Source organism: Schistocerca cancellata, unplaced genomic scaffold (genome assembly GCF_023864275.1).
Source record: "Schistocerca cancellata isolate TAMUIC-IGC-003103 unplaced genomic scaffold, iqSchCanc2.1 HiC_scaffold_1150, whole genome shotgun sequence".
In the NCBI taxonomy this organism is placed as follows: Eukaryota; Metazoa; Arthropoda; class Insecta; order Orthoptera; family Acrididae; genus Schistocerca; species Schistocerca cancellata.
The window spans coordinates 3827397-3850751 of record NW_026047149.1 but is presented as its reverse complement, the minus strand read 5'-3'; the positions used below and the strand labels follow the sequence as shown (position 1 = coordinate 3850751).

Below are 23355 nucleotides of genomic sequence, written 5' to 3'. Positions count from 1 at the left end.
AATGTCGCACCCAACGTGCATATCTGGTTCGGGAGCTTTCCTGCATAATAACAAATAATAAAATGAGAAATAAAATCTATGTAGCCAACGTCGAATTTTCTACCCAAATTGGAAGTTACTAAAAGTCCATGTCGATGAAAGTTCATTTCGTGTCGTCTGTGACTGAAATAAATCCGACCCGATCCGTGAGCGGTACGTGATGCCTGACTCCTTGTGGCGAGCCAGCTGACCGGCGCTGCGCATGCGCACAGGCTCCGCCCCCAGCACAGCCGGCTGCCCTGCCGCCCCCTCTGGGCTGACGCGATGCACGCCGTCTGACACTGCCGGAAAACCGTAACAGCAGTGCAGCGACGTTTTAGAGATCGTTAATCCCTGAAAGTTCTCTTGAGAAATGCTTGGAAAACTTGTTCCCTGCTCCAGATGCCACACATAGTTCGGTTACGGTTCTTCACAGCGGTTGTATAATTGTGTTAGGTCACCCGAAATACACGCAGAATGACTGAACATGTGTCGAGGTGAGCCGGCAGCGGTGGTCTAGCGGTTCAGGCGCTCAGTCCGGAACCGCGCGACTGCTACGGTCGCAGGTTCGAATCCTGCCTCGGGCATGGATGTGTGTGATGTCCTTATGTTAGTTAGGTTTAAGTAGTTCTAAGTTCTAGGGCACTGATGACCACAGATGTTAAGTCCCGTAGTGCTCAGAACCTTTTTTTTTTTTTTTTTTTTTTTTTTTTTTTGTGTCGAGGTGCGGCTTGCGCTAAACTGTAACCACGCAAGTTATAACGGAGCTGGACTTCCGTTTAATTAGGATGTTTACATGAGGCGTGCGCCTAATTTTCCCAGTTACTTTGGGAACGCATGTGTTCCGAGGAATAATGAAAATACGAAAAAAATCCAGATACACTTGTAAGCGAATTGTTACTGTGCGACTGGTTTTACACAGTAACGAAAGATAAAAGTATGGAATAAATAAACGGCATCGGCCATAAGCTTAGACGGAAAATAACTCGAGATCGGTCGCCAGGTCAATTCGTGAGCAAAAATTACTGTATGATTATTAATTAGTAATCTCTCTGCATAAAAGGGAATGTCCTGCCCGTCTGACCCATGTCCCAGCCCAAACCGAAACTGGAAATCTCCAGGAGGTGCGTGTAAGGAGATTGCGCGAAATTTCAACCATAAGGGGGTGAAATTGGGATGAAGGATTTTTGAGAAATGTCTCTATTAAGGTCATTTTGGAGCTAGAACTACAAAAACTAGTGTTTGATTTCTCAGTCAGAAAATAAAAAAATACGTGTTTGAGTGTTTCTCGAAATTCAACCCCTAAAGGAGTGGAATAGGGGATGAAAATTCTTAAGAAAATATTTCATTGCATTAAAAAGTTTCAAAGCTGCATTTATGAAAGTTGCTGTTTCACCTCTGGGTTAGGTATAAAGAAATATTTGTCACGGTATGGAACTTGTAACCTCCCCCGTGACATTTGAAAGACAATGTTTAAATATAAATGGAGCAAAGTGTAACCTCCCCACAAAAATGTTAAGTCAATTCAACAAAAAATGAATGAAATCTCAGCTGATATGAATTCAATAAAAAATGAAATCTCAGTGACAATGAAAACACAAATAGACCGAAATGTCGATCTTTAGGCCCTGATTAAACTCAAATTCTTACGTCAGTAATACTGCATCTGCTCTTATTTTTCGCATAGCTTGGAGGAAATGCATCGCAAATATATATATATTTTTTTAATTTAAGGGAGACTTTTCTTTAAGGAAATGCAAGGAAAATATTATTTCAAAAAGGGATTCTTTGTTTTGTTAAAATGCTTGGTCTGAAAACAAAATTATTATTGGGGCGATTCTTGAACAAATTAATTACACTTAAGATCCATTACATTATCAGATGTGCGCAAAGCTGCTTCATTACCTTATTTAAAAAATTTACCTCGTCCTGAATCTCGACCATAGAGCCATGTCGACGCCCGCCGACCCCTCACACACAACTGCTAACTCGCAACAGCAACTACATGCTCTCGCGACTCGCTACGTACCACTACTGCCTCGCAGCAGAACTGAACTCTCGCGCTATTACTCTCTCGCAACTGCACTGACTACATGCTCTCTGGTCAGAGATTCTGTGGCTCGCCATCGCTGCCTATGAAACGTACGCGTTTCAAACTTGCTATGGAAATATCTGCAGAGCAACGCAAAAGGCACGATAAAGAAAAACTCTGGACTCCAGCTACCGGCATCGCATTTTGGTCAAAACTACATTCGGAAGAGACCATGCTTACACGGCCTTAATTAGCGTGAAAACCTGTAACGGTGTTGCAGTTTGTGCAGAACGTAAAAATCTGATTAAGTTAGAACAAAAAGGTTTCTGCCGGTCGTACAGACCACCCGATCGAAGCGGCAGTCCTTTCTGGACTGCAGTCACGAACCAATCAGGCGAGAACCGAACCAGGAGCTCAGACGTCGAAACACGATTATACCACGAGAGAGAAAGTCGCTCGTCAGAAAACCAGGAGAACAGTTTGTGCCGAACATGCGTGTAAAAGTCGACGGTTTGCGAAACTGTTAGCGCATTGAACAACTTTGCGTTACCCACTGTGATGATAGGTGCTACCGATGTCATAAATGAAAATGTTCTCCTGATCTTACACCTCTGGACTACTTTCTGTGGGGTACGTTAAAGATGAATGTGTACCGTGATGTGCCTACAACCCCAGAGGATATGAAACAACGTATTGTGGCAGCCTGCGGCGGCATTACTCCAGATGTACTGCGGCGTGTACGACATTCATTACGCCAGAGATTGCAATTGTGTGCAGCAAATGATGGCCACCACATTGAACATCTATTGGCCTGACATGTCGGGACATACTCTATTCCACTCCGTAATTGAAAACGGAAACCACGTGTGTAAGTGTACCTCACCCCTCATGGTAATGTACATGTGCGTCAGTGAAAAAGACCAATAAAAAGGTGTTAGCATGTGGACATAATGTGCTGTTCCAGTCTCTTCTGTACCTAAGGTCCATCACCGTTCCCTTTGGATCCCTACGTAATTCGGTGCTCTCCGATACAGACGATCGAACAGCGGAGGAGTGGTATTCAAGCGTCAAGTTTAGGTTACAATATCTCCGGATGTAATTAACATTTTAGAATGCAACAAACGGCACTGATTACGTATTTGTTTGTATGTTCAAATGTGCTAACAAAACCAACGGGGTTCCAACTAAAAAATGTAGTTTTATGTTAAAAAACATAGTTCCGTGCATTTTTTTATGGTTTGTGGCAACCAATTACACTAGCCCCTCTCCTCACGTTCGGTCTGTGGAATCGGTTCGTCAGTATTTGATGTGGTTTACGAAATATATCCAGCGGTAACGTTAGGTGACTCACCCTGTATTTATCAACTGTCGCTGGAAACAGATGTGGCTGTCACTCGTAGAAGTATTGTCAGTCACCTGTATGCTGAAACGGCTGCTCCGTGTTGCCGTGTTTCAGAATCGTCCGCAATGGAAGCAGTTAAGGACATCACAGAGACGGTGGCTGTCGACCTGGGGGACCTGCTGGACGCCGGGGACGACGCCATGGTGATACTCGAGGCGGGTGACACTCGGCTGGTGGTGCACAGGGCCGTCCTCGCGGACAGGAGCCCCGTATTTGCGGCCATGTTCGCCCACGACACCCTCGAGGCCTGCACTGGCGTGGTGAGGATTGCCGACATCGGGGGCCCGGTGCTGAGGCAGCTGGTCTCCTACCTGTACACCCTGCGGGCCCCCCAGCGGCCCGGCACGGCCCCCCAGCTGCTGACTGCAGCGGATAAGTACGGGGCGTCGGGGCTGAAGGCGGAGTGCGAGCGGCAGGTGGCCGCTCAGCTGACCGTGGAGACCGCGGCGGCCGCGGCCGTCCTCGCAGTCCGCCACTCCTGCAGTGACCTCAGGCGAGCCGCCATCGAATTTATTAAGGCTCGTACCCACGAGGTGATGGCCACTCAGGGGTGGGCAGATGCGATGCTTCATCAACCTAAAGACTTGATCGAAGTGAGCCGGTTGCTGTACGATCCACCACCACAAACCAGGTAAGTGTGAGACAACCCACTGATTAGTGTCTCTCGGTTCTAGGTGTGTGTATTTCCAACTGTATAATTTTTCCCACTGAATTTTCGCAGATGTGTGTCTGCTGTAAAATACACCATCGTAGACAGTAATTTCACGATAGCTCACAATGCTATCATTACCCTCGTGTAGCAGTTTCAGTGAACCCCTAAACTGAACAGTGTTCATTACCAGGTATGTTAGCTAACAAAAACCATCAAAGAGCCAGTTTGTGGGCATTATATTAAACTACATGTATACAGAAAGTGGTTGTTTAGGTTTTAGCATCAACTGTCATGACAGAGGGTACACTCACTGTGTGAATAGAGCATGAGGCAGACTGCTGTGGACACAAAGCTGTATTGCCCAGCATAGGCTCAGACACAGTGACGGGTGTAGTTTGCAACCGGCAGCCTGTACTCGTTGCTGTAGGCCTGTTCCCATGAAGTGGTCTCTAAAGTTGTCCATTGCCTATGTGGCTGATGACAATGAGACACCTTTGAATAGTGCCACACTGCATGAAGATGATGACAAAGTCACTTACAATCGACACCTCGAGCAAGGTAGTGTACTGCAGAATGATTATAGAGGATGGTGGTAACATTTTTACAAATTTAGATGGCTGATGTTGACCTGTGGAAGTTTCGTCTTGTATAAAAGCAGATTATCAGAGTAATCACTATTCACACCTTAGTATTACAGCTTTGGCTCTTGCGTAGTTGTCGGTCACTTTCTTTCCACGTGCAAGCCATATGCCAGTAACTATCCCAAGATAATTCTTAGTTCTCTCCAAATCCAGATAGTACACGGAAGATGTTAATTGCTCTAAAGGCACATAATATAAAAGAATGCTCTGCTGTGAGGGCTTGTACGGAGGATGTTCAGAAAACCAGGTGAAGTAAGCATCGGTGCCCCAGTGGCTGACTGCTCACACCTCTTGCAGCCTGAGACCACCTCGCAGGATCACAGGCCAGACCTAGCAGCAGTTCCAGCTGGTCCCATAAAATTGAGTCTTCCCACCTCGTTTTGTTCACCTCTGTACTCAGCATTACATAAAGCTCACGCAGTGCTTGGATACGTTCCCTTCTGTGACACACAGAATACCGTGCCTTACTGTGTATTCGATGAACAGGTGTCCACCCTGTGTGGGTGTGTTTCAGTGGATCTATGGCTTCACTATAGCCACCCAGTGAACACTACAGGCTTCCATTCTCCTGTGCCACACCTTATGACATTATCTGTCCCATCCATTGTTGCTGTTCCAACTCTGATAGTCTGTGACCATTAAAGTGTCTGTGCGACCAGAGTTACCATTTTTCTGCACCATCTTACAGTTACATATGTTCATACAAGTCTAATAGCCACTAACACTGATAAATGATCATTTATTTTTCATTTAGATTTTAATACTTATGTAGTATTTTATGTGCTATTTGACATATTGGAAATCTTGTGTTCGAGATGACACTGTGCATTCCCTGAACCAATTGTAATGAACATAGAGCCAGTGTTGTAAATCATTCAGTGTCTTTCTCTTTTATTCTATAAAGATTAACATCAAAATTCATTGTTCAAGCAATAAACATATTACAATTGTTATTTACATTCTTGAAAAAAATGTAAAACATTACATTATTCCAAACTCGTTATGCACGCTGTGGGAAATGACTCGAGCTCTTATGTTTGAAAAAATTTTTGCTAACGGGAATCTTTTTACTAACAGTTATCTTTGTGTACATTTTAAAAATTCTCTTGATGATGTATAATAGATTCTTGTCGTGATCTTCACCTAGTTCACTGCCTCATACTTCCCACACTATTGGGTGTCAGTTACAGACAGATATACAATGTTTGGTTCTGGAACTGCCTCTGTCTTTCACTGATTCCACTTGACACCCCCCCCCCCCCCCCAGCCTCTCAAAATTATACATAGTATTACACACAAATTTTATACACCACAGGTACATATGATTTTAATAATTAAAATAAGACGTATAAAACCACATGTAAGCAGAATTATTTTTTACTTCATACAGTGTCCACTTCACACAGTGAAGTGTTTTCCCATTTTTTGGGGAGGATGTCTCACTATCCCATGTTCATCCTACTCCCCCTTGTACTTCAGATTCTCACGGAATTTACCATTCATACCTACTGTTTGTGGAGGACAAACTTAATTTTATTTCAGTAGCAAGTTTACAGCACAACTTACATCATCAATCACAAACATTGCTCATCACCCCCCCCCCCCCCCCCCCACACACACACACATTAGTGTGTGTTTTTCCATCACTGGGGAATGACACAGCTTACTTTAACTACCCCATGGTTTCATGTGTGCTTACACTGTGAGGATGCTCACTTGAAAAATACTTAAATTCCTGTCAACCGTATTTAATTAATGAAATTGAGATGAATGTGGTAATACTGTTATGACACGTAACTGTTGCACACCCACAGCCTCTTTCTGTTGTCAAATCACGAGTTTCACCGTGCCTTACTGCCCGCTGTACTGATTTCCTTCTCCAGCTCAATTTGAAACACGCTGTCAACCATTTCATTAGCTGTACCTTTCAAAGACCAGTTTTAAGACAGGCTTTGAACGATGTCTGATGATCAAAGTATCACATTAATTACAATACGAAATGTTTGACAATCAGACGAGTGTCGTGCCTGTCAAATTTATATGCGTGTGTTACCATGCTCAGAAGCAGCCAAATTTCCTGAACTGCGTTCCACCTGGTTTGTATGCAGGCACATAACTTTCTTGCACTTCGTCTATTATCGTCCATATGAAAACCAATACCACAGTAATGTAAATATCAGAAAACCCTTTATCAGAGATGATGGTCCTCAGTGCTTGTAAACTGAAGTGAATTACAATAAATGAGATTTCAAAAAGCAAGATTCAGCTTCAAACTACATGGTTTTGTATTGGACTGGGATCCAGGACTCCAATCCGGTCACTACAGATCTTAACTATGATTTTAACTGCATGTAACATCATATGCACTTTTTCAAACTTGATATGATGGGGCATAAAGTTTTGTTTTGGGCAGGGATTGTGAATGAAGCACAATAAACTGTTATAATTTTATCTATCAAAATTTTTCATCGCTAGAGGGATGATGAAACTGAAATGATTATACAACAAAGTATTCCCCTGCTGCATTTCGAACCCAGCATGTATCATGTTGTTTTCTAGCCACATATAGATACACAATGTCAGTTTACTTCACCACCAGTGAGATATGCTCATGTCTGAACTAGAAATTATGCGAGGAAAAGTTCTGTGCTGACTGGGACTCTTAACCCTGTATGTGCTATCACCACTGGCTACGCACCTGTCAAATACTTTTCCACCAGCCACTAGGAGTGGAATTTATAAATCTGAAATGATAGGATAAAACGTTCTCTGCCTGTTTCATAGTCAAAATTGGCACCAATTGTTATTGTTGATGTTAGCATGCACAAATGCTAAAAATCGTAATTGCTTTCCACATGTTATTTGCAGTGCGAATGCTACAACGTGAAATCACACAGCGAAAATTTTTGTACCCAACCAGTATTTAAAACCAGACCTTCCCCTTTCATTGAAACCTGGAAAACTGTGGAATGTTGGGGACTCAACAAAACGATGGAACTGTATTGTCCGAAAAGTGTTAAAGATGGCAGAAAGAGATATCCAAGTTAGATTCCCAGTTCAGCACCAACATTTTCAACATTGCAAGTTCAAATAAGTGTGCTGTGACTTTACATGACAATTGTTTCAGGGATGAAATAAAATTTCTGGTGCAAGAAAGGTTAATGGTGAGCTTCCACTAGCTGGACGTCTGCCTCTGTCATGGCCCAACATACATCGACTCTCCTCCAGCAGGTAGTGAAGGAGCGTCGGCTTTATTGTAGATTAGGAAGGAAAGTGGAACCTTATGTTGTTAAACAGAAGTCACCGGAGGCAAAGAGGGTCTGTTAATACTAGTCAAGTGTTTGGCTGATCAGTGACTCGAATATAGAGCTTAAGCAAATGAAGCCAGAGCAATTTTAACAGACCACCAAACTACTTTCAATGCAGTGCCACTGTTTTGCTGTTAACGAAGGATGCTCATCACTGGATGAGCGTTCCGTTTCCCTGGAGGTTCATTACAGCCTTTACAAAACATTCTTTTCCTTGTTAATCCATATCAGTGGTCACTAGTTGCCTCAGCTACCTAATATGTACTTTAGAGTTGTTTTTGTAATCACTGAAATAAAATCACATAATTGTCAGCTGCACTACTGGCATTATTGTAGGCTACAGAAATTTCTGCAGGAAGTGTTTTTTCCCACCTGAGCTGCTGTGATCTTGTAAGAGTTTAAGTTACACCAACACTAGATCGTACAAAACAAACTCAGCAACAAGTATCAATCAAACTTCCAGAATGTTCTCCATTGTCACATTTATAACTGCAGTAGTGTGCCATTGTGTCAAGGAACGTTAATTATTTTCTAGTTCTTTATTATTGTGATAGAGGCTTATAATTTTACTAAAAGAAGAGATGCATTATTAGAATTTCTTCTCTTATTATTAACACCATCAATCTTGGCAAAGACGAGGCTTGTCTTTAGTAAATGTAGCTCATGTAGCACAGATAATCCCTCCATATAAATTCCATGTGGAAAAAGGAGGCCTAAAAATGTACCGTGCAAGTACGTAAGAAAGTCCATAAATTTTCCTCATGTAGCATACTACATTGATGCATGTAGCCTAAAAGGACCACCCGTAATTTAACTGAAACAGGTAGATTCATGCATAATATCATAGACTTTTGTCTGACATGTTGTCATGCAGGTTGGAATAAGTATATTTATCAATCATAATTTTTTATTTGTAGCTATAAAGTATTCATGGAGTGACTTATTGAATATTGTACTCTTGAAGGTCATGAGGATTGTTGTTTAAACCTTCGAAAATGGTGCATGAAGTATTTTGTGCGTCACAGTATATTGATAATTTTTACTTATGGACCATCTGACAGCAACTGAATAAAACACAATTTTAGTGCCATACGCGTTTTGAGTTTATTTTGTGCAAGGCGTTATCAGTGGCCTGGAATATGTACATATGTTAGCTATTTAATTTACATTTTTGTCACTGTGCCTATAGGTTATAAACAGTTCTGGTGGTTGGTATTTCCTGTTAAGTAGTAATGTTTTGAACTGTACTTACAGGTTGTGTGGACAATTTCTTACATATTACACTCCCATTGCATTTTTGGTGTTGTTCTTCTTATGAATGCCAATTTGCAGTTTTTTCCCACACTCCACAGCACTATGAACTGAAAGATTGCTTCAATGCAATGTTTTGGTTTATCTGTTTGTGTACACGTTTGTGTGTGTGTGTGTGTGTGTGTGTGTGTGGTATTTTTTTTATTTTGGCTCTGCTTGTGTGTGTTAGTTTATGTGTGTAGGTCATGGTGTACCATCTGGTTCTTTTCTGTGTGGTGCTCTGTGTGTGTTTGTTGAGTGTGTTTGTAAGTTTTCAGCTTGCGAGTCCTTTTGTATTCTGGAAATGTGTTTGTTTTGTTGTATTATTTTGTGCGCGTATGTGGTAAGTGTGTCAAAGAAATTACGTCAGGAAATAATTTTCTCATTTTCAATTGGTTAGTTTTGATGTGGTGGTTTACCAGTATGGCTCAATCGATTACTGCCAAATGTCATGAAATGTGACCAATTAGCCATCATGCGGCACTTTAATTCAATAGGAAATGTTGAAGAAAGAAAGAAGTAATTAAGTGTCAAACATCCCATCGACTGCAAGACCATTAGAGACAAAGTAGAATCTACAGCTCTCAAATGTTAGAAAGGAAATAGATAGTGCCATTTCAAAGGAAAGGTCACAGTATTTGCATTGCTTAGTTTAAGAAAATAAAGGAAAACTTAAAACAGGAACTATTTGGCTTTACCTTCATAAAACAAAAATGTTTGGTCCTGACAAAAAAACGTAAAATCAAAGGCTAATGTGAGTCCTCAGAATGTAACAGTACACATCTGGTGTAATGAAGCTCTTTTGTGTTAAGAAATTCTTCCCACGGATATGTCCATAGTTATTAGCATCCATTGTGTTCATGGTTGTCTGCAAAGATTTTTATTGTGTCGTGCACATAAAACCAGAGGAGAAAAGCGATTTTGATTTTTATCACCTCTGCATGTCTTGTCAACTATGACAGCTGGTGTCGATTTCAAGTCTGTCACACAAAACTTTAAATGATTGCTCGAAAAGTTAAAACACATACCTCGTAGCAAGTGGCGAAAAATAATTCGATAATCAACATCATCTTGTGTGCAGTCAACAACGATGGTGCATGCAGCACGCGGGGATAGATTCCCACCCTACACAGAATGTTCCGTTAGGTTATTTCCAGTACATACATGGGCACATCCTGCTACAGCTAAACTAAGCAGATGTTTAACATGTATTTGTGGTTAGAAAACAATGAGAGGTGGTGGATTCAGATCCCAGCAAAGGAACAAAATACTTTTTCTCGACAGTTCAGATTCTCATATTGCTATATTTGCATATGTAATGTATTATTGCACTTAGTTAACAATCCTATTAGTTGCTAGGTTTGAATAATTGAACACAATGCGAAGTCATTTCAACATTTCAACATGCACCCATACACACATGCTTACCTGTGGCTGAAATGATATTTAAGATCTTTCGTACTTAGTTAACAGAGACAGTAGGTGCTCAATTGGAATCCTGGATGGTAGTCTTAATACAAATGTTTTCGTCACTTAATTTCAAGTTGAAACTTAGTTTCCAAAAAGTCATTTATTGCAATAAACTTGAGTTTACAAGCTGCCATCTAATTATAACAGGTTTCGATATTGACACTATCGTGATATTAGTCTGATTGTGGACTCAGTGTTACAAATCAGTTGCTTCAAGTGGGGTCTTGTAGTAATCATTTTGTAGAGTGAAATGTCCATATCGAAAAGAGATCAGAGGAACTGCAAGACAGTAACATTATGTGGGTGCATTCGTCGTTCCCCTACACTCTGTCGAGGAATATGGCACTTCATCATCATCATCATACAATTTAGGTGGAGTGGAATTCAGGCCGTTTGGATAGTTTTGATGGCGATAGCACCTGAGCTAACATGTCCAGTAATTCTGTAATTATGTTTTGTGCAAGTATTGGGCGTTGTATGTACCTTCTGGCTTCACCTAGATTTGAACTACCTGTTGTATGGGGTTGAGCGACTGCCATGGAAAGCTCAGATGGTACGACTGATTGTTATTAGCTTACTGGTAATTCATTTGTATTAACTGGAGCCCTATCCCCTGTGTGGATGGTCCCTCAGCAGTGCTGGCAATAGTGAGCCACCTCCACATCCCCACGAGGACACGCCCAGCCAACTCACACCCTGCCTCTCTGTGTGTGCAGTGCACCAGTCGTTACAGAGCCGAGGACCACCACCACCGGCACCACAACCACAACCAGAACCGCCACCACCGCTGCCACCACCACCTCTGCCAGCGCACCTCGCCAGACACCTGCTGCTGCGCGGCCCACGACTCCTCCACCTGATGAGGCCACTGTCTCTCGAATGCGGTGAGTTCCCTCAGCGCGCGCACTCACACACACACACACACACACACACACACATACACACCATTATATGGTAGATAAGATATAAATACTGAAAAGCAAAGTGTAAATGCTCAGTCTAGATAAAAACATACAATCAGAGGTGGTATTCCCACGACTAGATCATAGTATCATGGGAGAGAGGTTGGTTAAGAATAGGTTGGTAGGAAAAACAGTTATTGTCAACAGTTCAGTGTCTTATTCATCAAGACCAGCAAACCAATTCCAACAATAATTCAGACTGAGATTTTCACTCTTCAGCGGAGTGTGCGCTGATATGAAACTTCCTGGCAGATTAAAACTGTCTGCCGGACCGAGACTCGAACTCGGGACCTTTGCCTTTCGTGGGCAAGTGCTCTACCAACTGAGGTACCTGAGCACGAGTCAAGCCCTGTCCTCACAGCTTTACTTTTGCCAGTACCTCGGCTCCTACCCTCCAAACTTTACAGAAGCTCTCCTGCAAACCTTGCAGAACTACCACTCCTGAAAGAAAGGATATTGCGGAGACACGGCTTAGCCACAGCCTGGGGGATGTTTCCAGAATGAGAGTCGTGCTCGGGTAGCTCAGTTGGTAGAGCACTTGCCCGCGAAAGGCGAAGGTCCCGAGTTCGAGTCTCAGTCCGGCACACAGTTTTAATCTGCCAGGAAGTTTCAATAATTCAGACAATGTCATGCCCAGAAAATTTAGTGATGGGGAGAGTATGAGTGCACTGAATTTGTAAACTGTCAGATGAGATAAATGTCTATTACTTTAGATGTATTGTAATGGTCTAGTAGAGGTCAGACTCATACACACACATTTATGAGACCATTTTTGGTGCTTCTCAGGAATGAGAGAGGAGAAAGAACCCAATAATTTGCTATAAAGTTTCTGTTAGTAACAAGAAATATACTCGGCAATCACCAAACAGAAGCAAACGCCAGCAGAGCCTCAGCTTGCCAGGGTGTGCACCACCTTGGTTGCCCCACTGCTGTAACAGCCAGTCTTGGTAACGACAGACATGCAAAGGGGAAACTCTGCCTTCTGTTGACAGTGTGTCTGTCTGTGTGAGCAACAGATTTGCAGCCCCATGAGCACCTAGAGTCCAGTCATTTAAGGTATTCATTCCTATCTCTGTCTTTCCCTACAGTTTTTAATCTCAACAACCACCTCTAGTGCCACAGCAGCTATTCCCTGATGCCTTCAAATATAACTTAATGTGCTGGCCCCTGTACTTGTCACGGTTTTCCACATATCACACTATCCTCACCTATTTTGCAGAGATGTTCCACAGTTCTTCTGTTGTAAGTTCACCTAGTTTAAACATCCATCAATAGCACCACATTTACAATGCTCCGATTCCCCTCTTGTTTTTCCATAATCCATGATGAATTTTTATGCAGTACTATGCTCCAAGCATACATTCAGGTATGTCTAACACAAATTAAGGCCTATCTGTGATATTAGTAACTTTGTTTTGCGAGGAATCTCCTGTTATTCCATGCTACATTACTCCTTATAACAACCGTGCTTTGACCCGCAGTGTAAATTAGCATCAAGTGTACCAGAGTCCCTACAAGTGGTCTACTGTGTGGTCCTTAATTCTGTTAACTTTGCCACCAATGTTATTTCTGCCACACCCCAATACTTTCCTCTTTCTTCCATTCATTAATCCTGATTTGGTACTCATTCAACTGTTTATTACATTCACCAGTTCTGGTGACTTTCAGTGAACACAGAAATATCACCAGTGAATTTTATAAATTATATCCTTTTCACCTTCAGTTTTAATTAAATTGCTATAAGTTTCTTCAGTTCCACCAATGTTTCTTCAGTGTTCATCTGAACATTTGTGGAGATTACCTGCATCCTTATCTTCAACCATCTTTAATTCAGAATACCAATTCTTGTTGATTATTGTACATATTCTATGTTACCTGCTGTTCCATATATCTTATATGTACCTTTTAAAAAAATTTCATGCACTTTCACTGTTTCATGCTGTCAAATGTCATGTAAAGATCTGCAAATCCAATAAAGATCTCTTGATTTTTCTTGAACATCCCTTCCACTATCCCTTGATCCTTTACTCCAAATTCAGTTTTCTCAAACAGATTGTCACCTTTGTCTTCCATTCTTCTGCATGTTGTTGTTATTTTTTCAATAAATTCTATTCATGAGCTGTTTAGCTATTGCACTTATCGGTGCTTGGTTGCTTCTGTAGTGCCTGGATGGTGTTTCTCTGGCAGTCTGTTGTTATGACTCCTGTCTCATGGATTACGCAGACAAATGTGAATACTCACGTGATTGCCATTTATTATCGCATCATCTAGAGCCTCAAAGAAGTTAAAATTCCTATTCCATTCCTGTGTACTTCAGTATCCTATTATTTACACACTGAATTCTCATAACAATTCTCTTAAAATTTAGGTCACGAACTGGTCCGAGCATGGGGGTCACAACCCGGACCACACGCCACTGTTAAGCACTAATGAAGGACTGGATCTCTTACTTAGATTGCACATAATTCATTAAGGTCAATCCAACATATTCATTTCAAATACATAAATGAAGTTACATTTGAATCTGTCTGACATTAAACAGCAATAAAAAAAAAAAAAATTTCAATATCAGCTGATTTAGTGCGTGAAGTGCAAGTTAAGCCAGTAACCAGGTAAACTAAATTTGAATCTGTCTGGCATCAAACGGGAATAAAATACTTTTTTTTATGTTTAAACTACAGGATTAAGGAATTCCAAATCTTTCCCCTTACTAGGCGGAGGCTGAGCCAGAAACACAGAATGCCCCAAAATCTCAGTTTTGCTGTGAAATCTTACAGGACACCCGAAAGCAGTAACAGACAAGGGGTCGGCACCCACAAATAACATAGGCCAAGAGTCAGGCCGGGAGCACATCCCACGAGAACTTGTTCACACTATGCTCACCACAAACTGTACACATTCCGACCAAACATCTGCTTGCGGTGGCTCCCAGAAGGACGAAGCAACCAACAGCCCCATACCGTGCTTCTCACACAGGCACCTCAATTCGTACAAACATCTAGGCCAACTCCGGACTCCCCTCTCACTGCGAGGCTTGGCACAATTTATACGAAATGCCTTCCAGGCAACCAGTAACCGCCGCAGGAGTTTCACTATTCACAAACAGCCCCAGCGTAAGAGACATCACACATGTGCTTACGCCCGAGCTACAACTCAGCCAGTCTCACCGGCCGCCCCAAACCGACTGCCTTTTGCCGTCTCGTGCATCCCAGCCGAAAACGCAAAGATGCTCATGCCCGGGGACGCACCAAAGATAAGCCGATTGCTGATGATCGACCAGTGATCTGGCTCAGTCATTATCATAACTGAATTGTGATCTGAGTGCACATCTGTTCCTGGATACACCTTACAATTCAATACCTGACTCCAGAGTGTGTGTCTGGTTGTGATGTACTCCAGCTGGAAATGTCTTTACCAGCTAAAGCTCTGCCTCCCTCCTTAAGAGCTGAAAATGCTGAGATACCGAAGCAACCGCACAAATTTCACAGAACACAGGGAATAGCCTTGCAGCAAGTGAGCCATCCACATGTGGTGGAATGGTGCAGGAGGGCTCCTCCAAAGGGAGTGCTTGTAACGGTACCACCGACCACCATAAATGGCAGTCAGTGATTACATTAAACCTCTCTGAGGAATTTTGAGAAAGTTGTGACCGTGAGATAACCTAATGGGGACAGAACAAACAGACTGGGATTCGTTTCCGAAACACCCCAGCAGAGTATAACCAACACCAAACATTTGAGTGAGGAACAGATGTTCTCCAGCACAAAAGCAAGTCTTATTAATTAAATATTAGTTACGTATTAAAATTAGTCCCAGCCTAATTAGGAATTCTTGTCAAACAATGTAATAAAGCAGAAGGCATTGCTAAGGCTAACCTAACTTTCCTTGACACACACACACACACACAAAACTCTTTCTTTATATCTGTTCACATTACAACAGAGAAACGTAGCCTTGCAGATTAATGTAGTACTAATTTGGAAGTCAAACAAATGGCCAATGAGATAGCAAACAGCAGCATATCCCCACAACAACATGTACCTTGAATCAGGGCTTAATTTCGGTCAGAACACGTTCTGGCACCTCCCAGAAACTCCCTTTCTTCTAATTCTCCCTTTTTTCCCTTTTTTACAGTACAGCACTGGAGATTTGAAATAGTATTAAATCAAAACGTAACTATAATTTTCCGCTGCACCAGAACAAGTGAACGTGACAATGGGTTGCCAACGTGATGTGATGGGCAGGAGGTACTGTGTGTGTGTGTGTGTGTGTGTGTGTGTGTGTGTGTGTGTGTGTGTGTGTAAGATAAGTGGAGTATCATTCCAAAGTTGTGATTGGTACATATCGCCTTTTGTTTACAACTGCCAACCACCTCAGCGATGTAGTAGCAAGGCAACGTCTCGTGTGTCAATGAGAAATAAATAATGTAAGCCGTGTTTGAATGTGAATGTCTTTATAATTTGCTTTCATGAAATCATTTCATTCCATGTTGCAATTTATGTCACAGCTAAAAATCAAAAGTGCGTATGGAACAGACACGACTAAAAGTTGGCAGTCTTTCGATCCGATACATCCCTTTGTCCACGGCACTCTTGACCATTGTCTTTATCTGCCCGCACCCTTGTTAGAACGTGGTTGACACTATACAGTAGAGAGGAGCTCCCACAGGGGGCAAATTTGAACTCCCAATGCAGAACGGACATGTATATGTTTGACCCATATGTCTGTCTGTCTGCCCCAACATAGTTCTCAAACGAAAGTTCCAATTTTAAAGCCGTTTTTTTACTTGACAGCTGGTTTAATCAGGACGGTTCTTAGATATATTTCTGAAAGTCTGTTCAGCCATTTAAATGTCATGAGCTATATCAAGTAAAAATGTTTTCCGCCAGCATGCTCTCTTGAAATACATTACGTAGTCCATAAGAATTACATCACATTACGAAGTGCCAAACTGTAGAGCTCAAAAAGATGTACCTAAATAAAAGATTAAGGTTGAAGAATAATTATGATTTTTGTCTTCTGAAATCACCTGTTTCAGCACCCACAAAGCAGAAAAAGTGTGAGTGTGACTCAACTGTGAAAGACAAACATATGCTCTTGCTGACTTTTTGTGGTTCTTTTTGAGGTCTACAATTCATTAAAAAATCAAATGATTTTGCTCTAATAGTTTATGTAGCGTACTGTAAGAGAGCACGAAGGCAGCCCACTTTTTTGCGACTTGACTTAAAATTATAGCCACAGCTTATTTCTCGTGCTACCTAAAGTAGCGAAATATATACTAATAGATAGTAAATGAATATGTCTGTGAGTTAAAGAAAGAAACATGTAAATCCCATAAGTGGTTCTCACGTTACAATCGCCTATCTGTATGTCTGTCTGTGAATTCAGTCTTTGTAGTCCACAATTCAGACAGGTCGTGTCTATGGCTTTTTCAATTTGAATCCGTTTACCTTGTTAGCCATCGCTGCCTCGCAGAGAAGCCAGAGAAGCCAACAAACGATATTACTCAGTCACTCTATGTAGGTCAATTGCTTGCAGTTCAGTTGTTGTTCTGCTCAGAACCGACAGCATTGTTTCGATTTGTTCGTAGTGTTTATTTACACAGTGAGACTGTGATTGGACACGAGAGTTCAATAGTTACGTATATCTCTACAAAAATTAGTGACTTCTTTCAATCTAAAAGACAAAAAGTTAGTGAGAGTAATGAAAACCACAGTTTAGATGTAGAGTCCATGACGTCAGCTGTGGCTTGAGAAGAAGATGCAAACAACAAATCAGACGATCCTTCTCCTACGTCATGTAACAAAATGAAAATTTCTATAAGTTGGTGGATATGGATACAGACAAAACATCTATAGACAGTATCCATAATTGGAATGATGATGAAAAGCCAGATTGTCGGTCTGTCGAACAATTTACAGATTATAAAGCTAAAAACCTGTGGTTAATTATTAAAACAAGGCCAAGTTTGTAGAAGTGTATCTACACTAGGTAAAGAAACAAGAAGTTGTTACTGAGCGTGTTTTTGGACAACTTATAAGCAAACAAAGTTAGACTGTTTTATGAGTTTGAGACAGAAATTGATCTCCAAATTAAAAATAGTTTGGATATGGGCCGAATACTATGTTCAAATGTTGCTTGATCTAATACAGTGATTCATATTTCTGACCAGATGATATCAGATCTAATAAATAATTTAGTAAAAAGTGACTCCAAATTTTCACTTCTTTTGGATAAAGCCACTTCTCTTTCACACAAAAAAGCTTTGATTGTATACTTCAGAACATTGTTAAAAGGGAAAACGCCATGACTATTTCTTTGAGACTTTTTGAGCTAAATGACACAACAGAATCTGATATATTGAAAGAACTTTTAAAGCAGTTAGAATCACTAGGACTAGGCTGTGAGTTTTTGAAAGACCATTTAATCGCTTTGACTTGCGATGGAGCTTCTGTCGTGTTAGGAAAAAAGTCTGACCTTGCAAAGCTGATGTTTTCAAACTTATTCATCTGGCATTGTTTGAATCATCGTTCAGAATTCACCGTGCACGACACGATAGAAGAAGTGGTGGGAATTAATCACTTTAAAATATTCATGGATAAAGTTAGAAATATCTTCAGCTGCTCTCCGAAAAACAGCAGTGAGTTGGCAGTTGCTTCTAAAGGTTTGGAGCAAGACATTTAAAAATTGGTCATGTGTTTGACACTCGTTGGGTGGCCTCCAGTTTATTGGCAGTAAAAGCTGTGTGGAAAGATTGCAGGGCTCTGTACAGTCATTTTTTAGAAGTATCAGAGGACACGAAACGAGACTCAAAACAATGGTCTTCTTACAAAGGGCTTTGTAATACATTGTCATCTACATCTTTCGTCTCCAACCTAGCTATAATGTCTGATGCCTTAGAAGAGATTCAAAGATCAAGTATTAACCTTGTTCAAGCTCACAACGACATTACACTTTTATTAAAAGTGTTTGAAAGTCTGTTTGATGCAATGGGACAACATGCAAATGTAGCTAACATTGCACTGGAAAATATGAACTTTCAATGTGTTAAACTTTCTCTAAGAAGAAATATTTCTAAGATTCCTGATAAACAGTTTTATCGCAGCTTGGCAAATAATTAGTCATCCAGGTTGCTATCAACAGTGAATGCATCTGAAAGCTACGATGCTGTTAAGAATTACATGAAGGCCATTCACCTGAAATTCTGGCCTAAAAACATATCAATCACGTATGGAGAAAATGAGATTTTTCGAATGTGTGAAAGATTTAAGATTAATAGCCCTCTGAAATAATGAAGGACTTCAGGGAGTACAAACGGGGTCTGAAACCAGTACTAAGCGGAGAAATGCCAACTGTTCTTGTACAGCCACCAATGTTCAAAAATGTTGTATCAATAATAAACAGCATTGCAGTGTCGATTGCAAAGTGTGAATGTGGCATTTCTGCTTCATTATGACACCACTGAGATCTTCACTCTACATCAGCACTGTTTGTAGTTCATTACGCATCAGACTTCTGGGACCACCTGTAGCTAGATATGAAAATGGGCATCTTGGATGGTGAAGGGATATCATTCTGCACTTGCTACACAGTCAAAAGCACGAAGTGATAAAGTGTATAATGAGGATAATTCTGTATTGTGGAAATGTTTTTCTTAATCCATCTCCATTGATTGTGTTTGAAATAATTTCACAATGCTTACTTTTACTTCCTTTATTTGAGCCACTGAGTATGAACTTAGTTAAAACTATGAGTTCAGTTAATAATAAATCCTAAAAAGGTACTTTCTAACAATAAATACACAATGTATATTCTGTATAAACTGACTGCTCATATGCCACTGACTTTTGTCAGGATAACAGATGTTTGTCATTTTAAGTTAATACGCTATGTTGAAAGTGTAATAAAATTTAAAGGGAAATATTTAAACAAAGTTGTATACCCTTAGGTCAAAGATATATACTGCATGTTGACAGGACTTGTTATTTTATGAGTGAAGGGAAATTAAATTCATATTTAAACAACAAAACTGTCGCCGGCCGCGGTGGTCTAGCGGTTCTAGGCGCTCAGTCTGAAACCGCACGACTGCTACGGTCACAGGTTCGAATCCTGCCTCGGGCATGGATGTGTGTGATGTCCTTAGGTTAGTTAGGTTTAAGTAGTTCTAAGTTCTAGGGGACTGGTGACCACAGATGTTAAGTCCCATAGTGCTCAGAGCCATTTGAACAAAACTGTAATTTCAAAATTAACGCTCGGTACAATTTATTATTAATGTGATATTCTTGATTTGGAATCATTTGTAATTTTATCATAAATGAGATAACAGATCAATACTCAATCCGACCAATTCAGTTTATTGGTCATTAGAGGTTTAATTGTTGAATGGCAAATCGAGCTAAAAATGTACTGAGATGTGGGATTCTTGAAGTTATGAACTGCTGCTTGAAACAGTGTTACATCTTCATGCAGCCCGCTGAAGTAAAATTGTTTAAATGATGGTTTAATGTACAAACCAATTTTTTTATATACACAGTATGTTGTTGGAAATGAAAAAGTAATTTTAACAGAGCTATAATGGAACTCAAGAAGCTTTGACATTTTTGTAAAATATTCGCCAAAGATGGATGATTGTTATAAGTGCGACTTTGACTGAAATGGTAGACTTCACTGTCAAGCTGATTTTAATATAAGTGCATGTGTATCGTTGTAATAATTCTCTCCCAATGCCAAATGCGTTGATTGCTTTTCCTACAAGATGTATTCTAAATGTAAAACGTTTTTCGGTCAGATTTCAGCAAATGTGTTAACATTTATAATAACGGGTCCCTTTTGATTGTTTGTGGTTTAATAAATAAATATTCAGTTTGGAGTGGCTACTCATGAAATATGTTTCTCTCAGTTAATACAGTATGGGCTTATGGAAAAGAACAAATCTGTCATCTCTATGATGAGTTTATTTCCTGATTATTATAACATAAAGAACACTTGCCCACGAAAAGCAAAGGTCCCGAGTTCGAGTCTCGGTCTGGCACACAGTTTTAATCTGCCAGGAAGTTTCGTATCAACGCACACTCTGCCGCAGAGTGGAAATCTCATTCTGGAAACAATAGTCGTTTTTCAGTTCAATTTTTACACGTAGAGTCTAATGTTAATTAAATGGTAAAGACCTTTCTCTTTGGCTAGTAACATAGGAACTACTTAATTATTTTGCAATTGTAAAAGTAAGTCATAGATATTTTTTAGACTATTAGTTACATTTTACATTCAGAAGGGAATTTATTTATTACCTGTATAAATAAAACTTTTGATTTCTTTTTTACTCACTATCATGAAAGTTTCAAATGACAAAATCTGACTGAAGAACATTACGTATAGTCTTTCCTCATGGCAGTGTAACATGTAAGGAGGAGACGAGAGGAGAGAAGGAAGATTACGACAGACTCAGGGTGAGGAGGGGGAACGTTTTAACTTTATCTTGCATTGTCATCAACTCAGGTGTGACGCAACGATCAGCTGCTACGGTACAAAATGCTCACGGAATTAACGTTTCGTGAAGACGTGGGAAATCTGAATTGTACTAGACCCAGATCAATCAGGAATATCTTTATTGTCATTAACTGCTAAATGCCTTATTGATAAATACTGAACACAAGTTCATAGAGCAGCTACAAAGAAACTGTTTGAACGTTGTGGCTGGCATCATTTGAAAACATGATGTCGTGAGTATGACTTGGTGCCAATACGTGTGAAGCAGAACTATGGACAACGTGACGCTGGTACGGCAGGTGGTGGAACCTTGTGGTGTTATGTTTTTGATTGTAAGATATTATGGTTTAAAAACCTGAATTTTCAGAACTGTATTTTCTAAAAAAGAATTTCTCATTGTAAGTCTTATCACAAGTCTCTCTCCGTGGCCAGTGGTAGAAGGGGGCGCCTTACGGCACCTAAAAGTTTAGAAATGAAGCCCTGCCTTGAATGAACTAGATGCAGCAGTTAATAGAACCAGTCACCAACACACATGATACTAATAGCAATACTAAACAGGGCAGAGCATGAAATGATTGATTTAAATCAGGTCTATTATGATCATACCATATAACATCATTGCTAGTACAGGGTCTCTATACCTTTACACTAACCAGCTTGCATTAAAGTAGCTAATGCAGTAAATATTTCTTTATTGAGCTCAGTTTGAAGCAATTAAACAGAATGCAAATCTAACTACACTAGCTGTGGAGGTACCTTTGCTTTGCTTCATTACCTAACTAGTTTAGCACATGAGTGCCTCAAAGTTTCATGGTTTGAAGAGCCACACTCATTAACAAATCTTCACAAGTGTGTATGGAAAATGGTGAGTATTCTCATCAATAATTATTCATTAAGTGAAGCACAACAAACTATAACTCCTCAAATAACAAGTGTGCTTTGAAAAGTAGTCTTTTAACCTTCTCAAAATATAGTTGGCTGGGCAAATGCCAACACCATTAAATTAAAGTTCAAACAGCTTCTCATGGAATGAACAGTAATAAAACTTTGTAATTCTGATTAAAGTGCATAGATGCAACAATTAATAATCTTTTCACTTCTAATCAGTATTATTATTCTTTTAACTAACAACTTTATTTTTGGACAGGTTTTAAATAAGGCAAAGTATTTAAGAAAAGTAATGCAGATCGATTTAAAAATGCACTGGAAGTGGTGTATTTCTCAAATTATTAAACTGGACTTGAAACACAATAACTCCACACATTAGAAAGCAATCACAACTATTTTTACGGCTGCTTAATAGTCTTTTCATAATAAATGGCACACTCGGAATTAAATTCACTAGGATAGGATTCCTGGTGAGGTTTGTGATTTGGGATAATCACAGGTGCAAGATAGAGCTTTTAGCAATACCGTAATTATTATTAAAATCAACCAAATTTCATAAATACCTGGTCCATTCACAGAGTGCCAAATATAAACATTTTGGTGGAAGGCTGGTGGCACTGGTGGCGTGATTTGCAGTGGCTGTTAACATGGCGGCGATGTAGTCATGGCAGTACTGTTGGCCTCGCCCTGTTATAGATCTTCTGAATTATATTTTTGCAGGGCCAAAAACAATGCCATGATAATGGTATCACCAAATGCAGAATCAGAGGTCCATATATAACACTCTTAGCTCCTCTGCCTCAAAACTGCAAGAGTATGAACTACAATGTTCCGCTACTGTTAGCGAGATGTTAACCACAGCATTGGTCAGGCCCGATTCCTTACCTGTTTCAAAGGACACATTTCAGATTGCGCTAACCACTCCTTTTCCATTCCGCCAGGCTACTTCTGTAGCTGTAGGGCTTCCCCACATCTTTTACATACAACCCTGCGTTCCCTAACTATGGACCAAGTCATTTACAGTACATTATATAACAATCATTCCTGTAGTTATTTACATTCATAAGCATAAATTGAAGATTGTTCAAAAAGTTCACATAACTGAAATATGAATACATTGTCTAAGAATTTCCGTGACAGGTAAAACACTCTGCATATGACAGATACAGCACTCTACATAAGCAACTCTACAAATAGAAATATCAA

The 23355-nt window shown here is 40.3% G+C and overlaps 1 protein-coding gene across 1 annotated transcript in view; it reads left to right on the top strand.

Moving 5' to 3' along the window:
* Window positions 1-23355, top strand: part of LOC126159969 (uncharacterized) — an 80527-nt gene that overhangs the window by 30356 nt on the left and 26816 nt on the right. The window contains exons 2-3 of the mRNA XM_049916776.1: window positions 3507-4083; window positions 11530-11697. Of these exons, the coding sequence (XP_049772733.1) occupies window positions 3507-4083; window positions 11530-11697 (745 nt within the window). The remainder of the gene's footprint in view (window positions 1-3506; window positions 4084-11529; window positions 11698-23355) is intronic.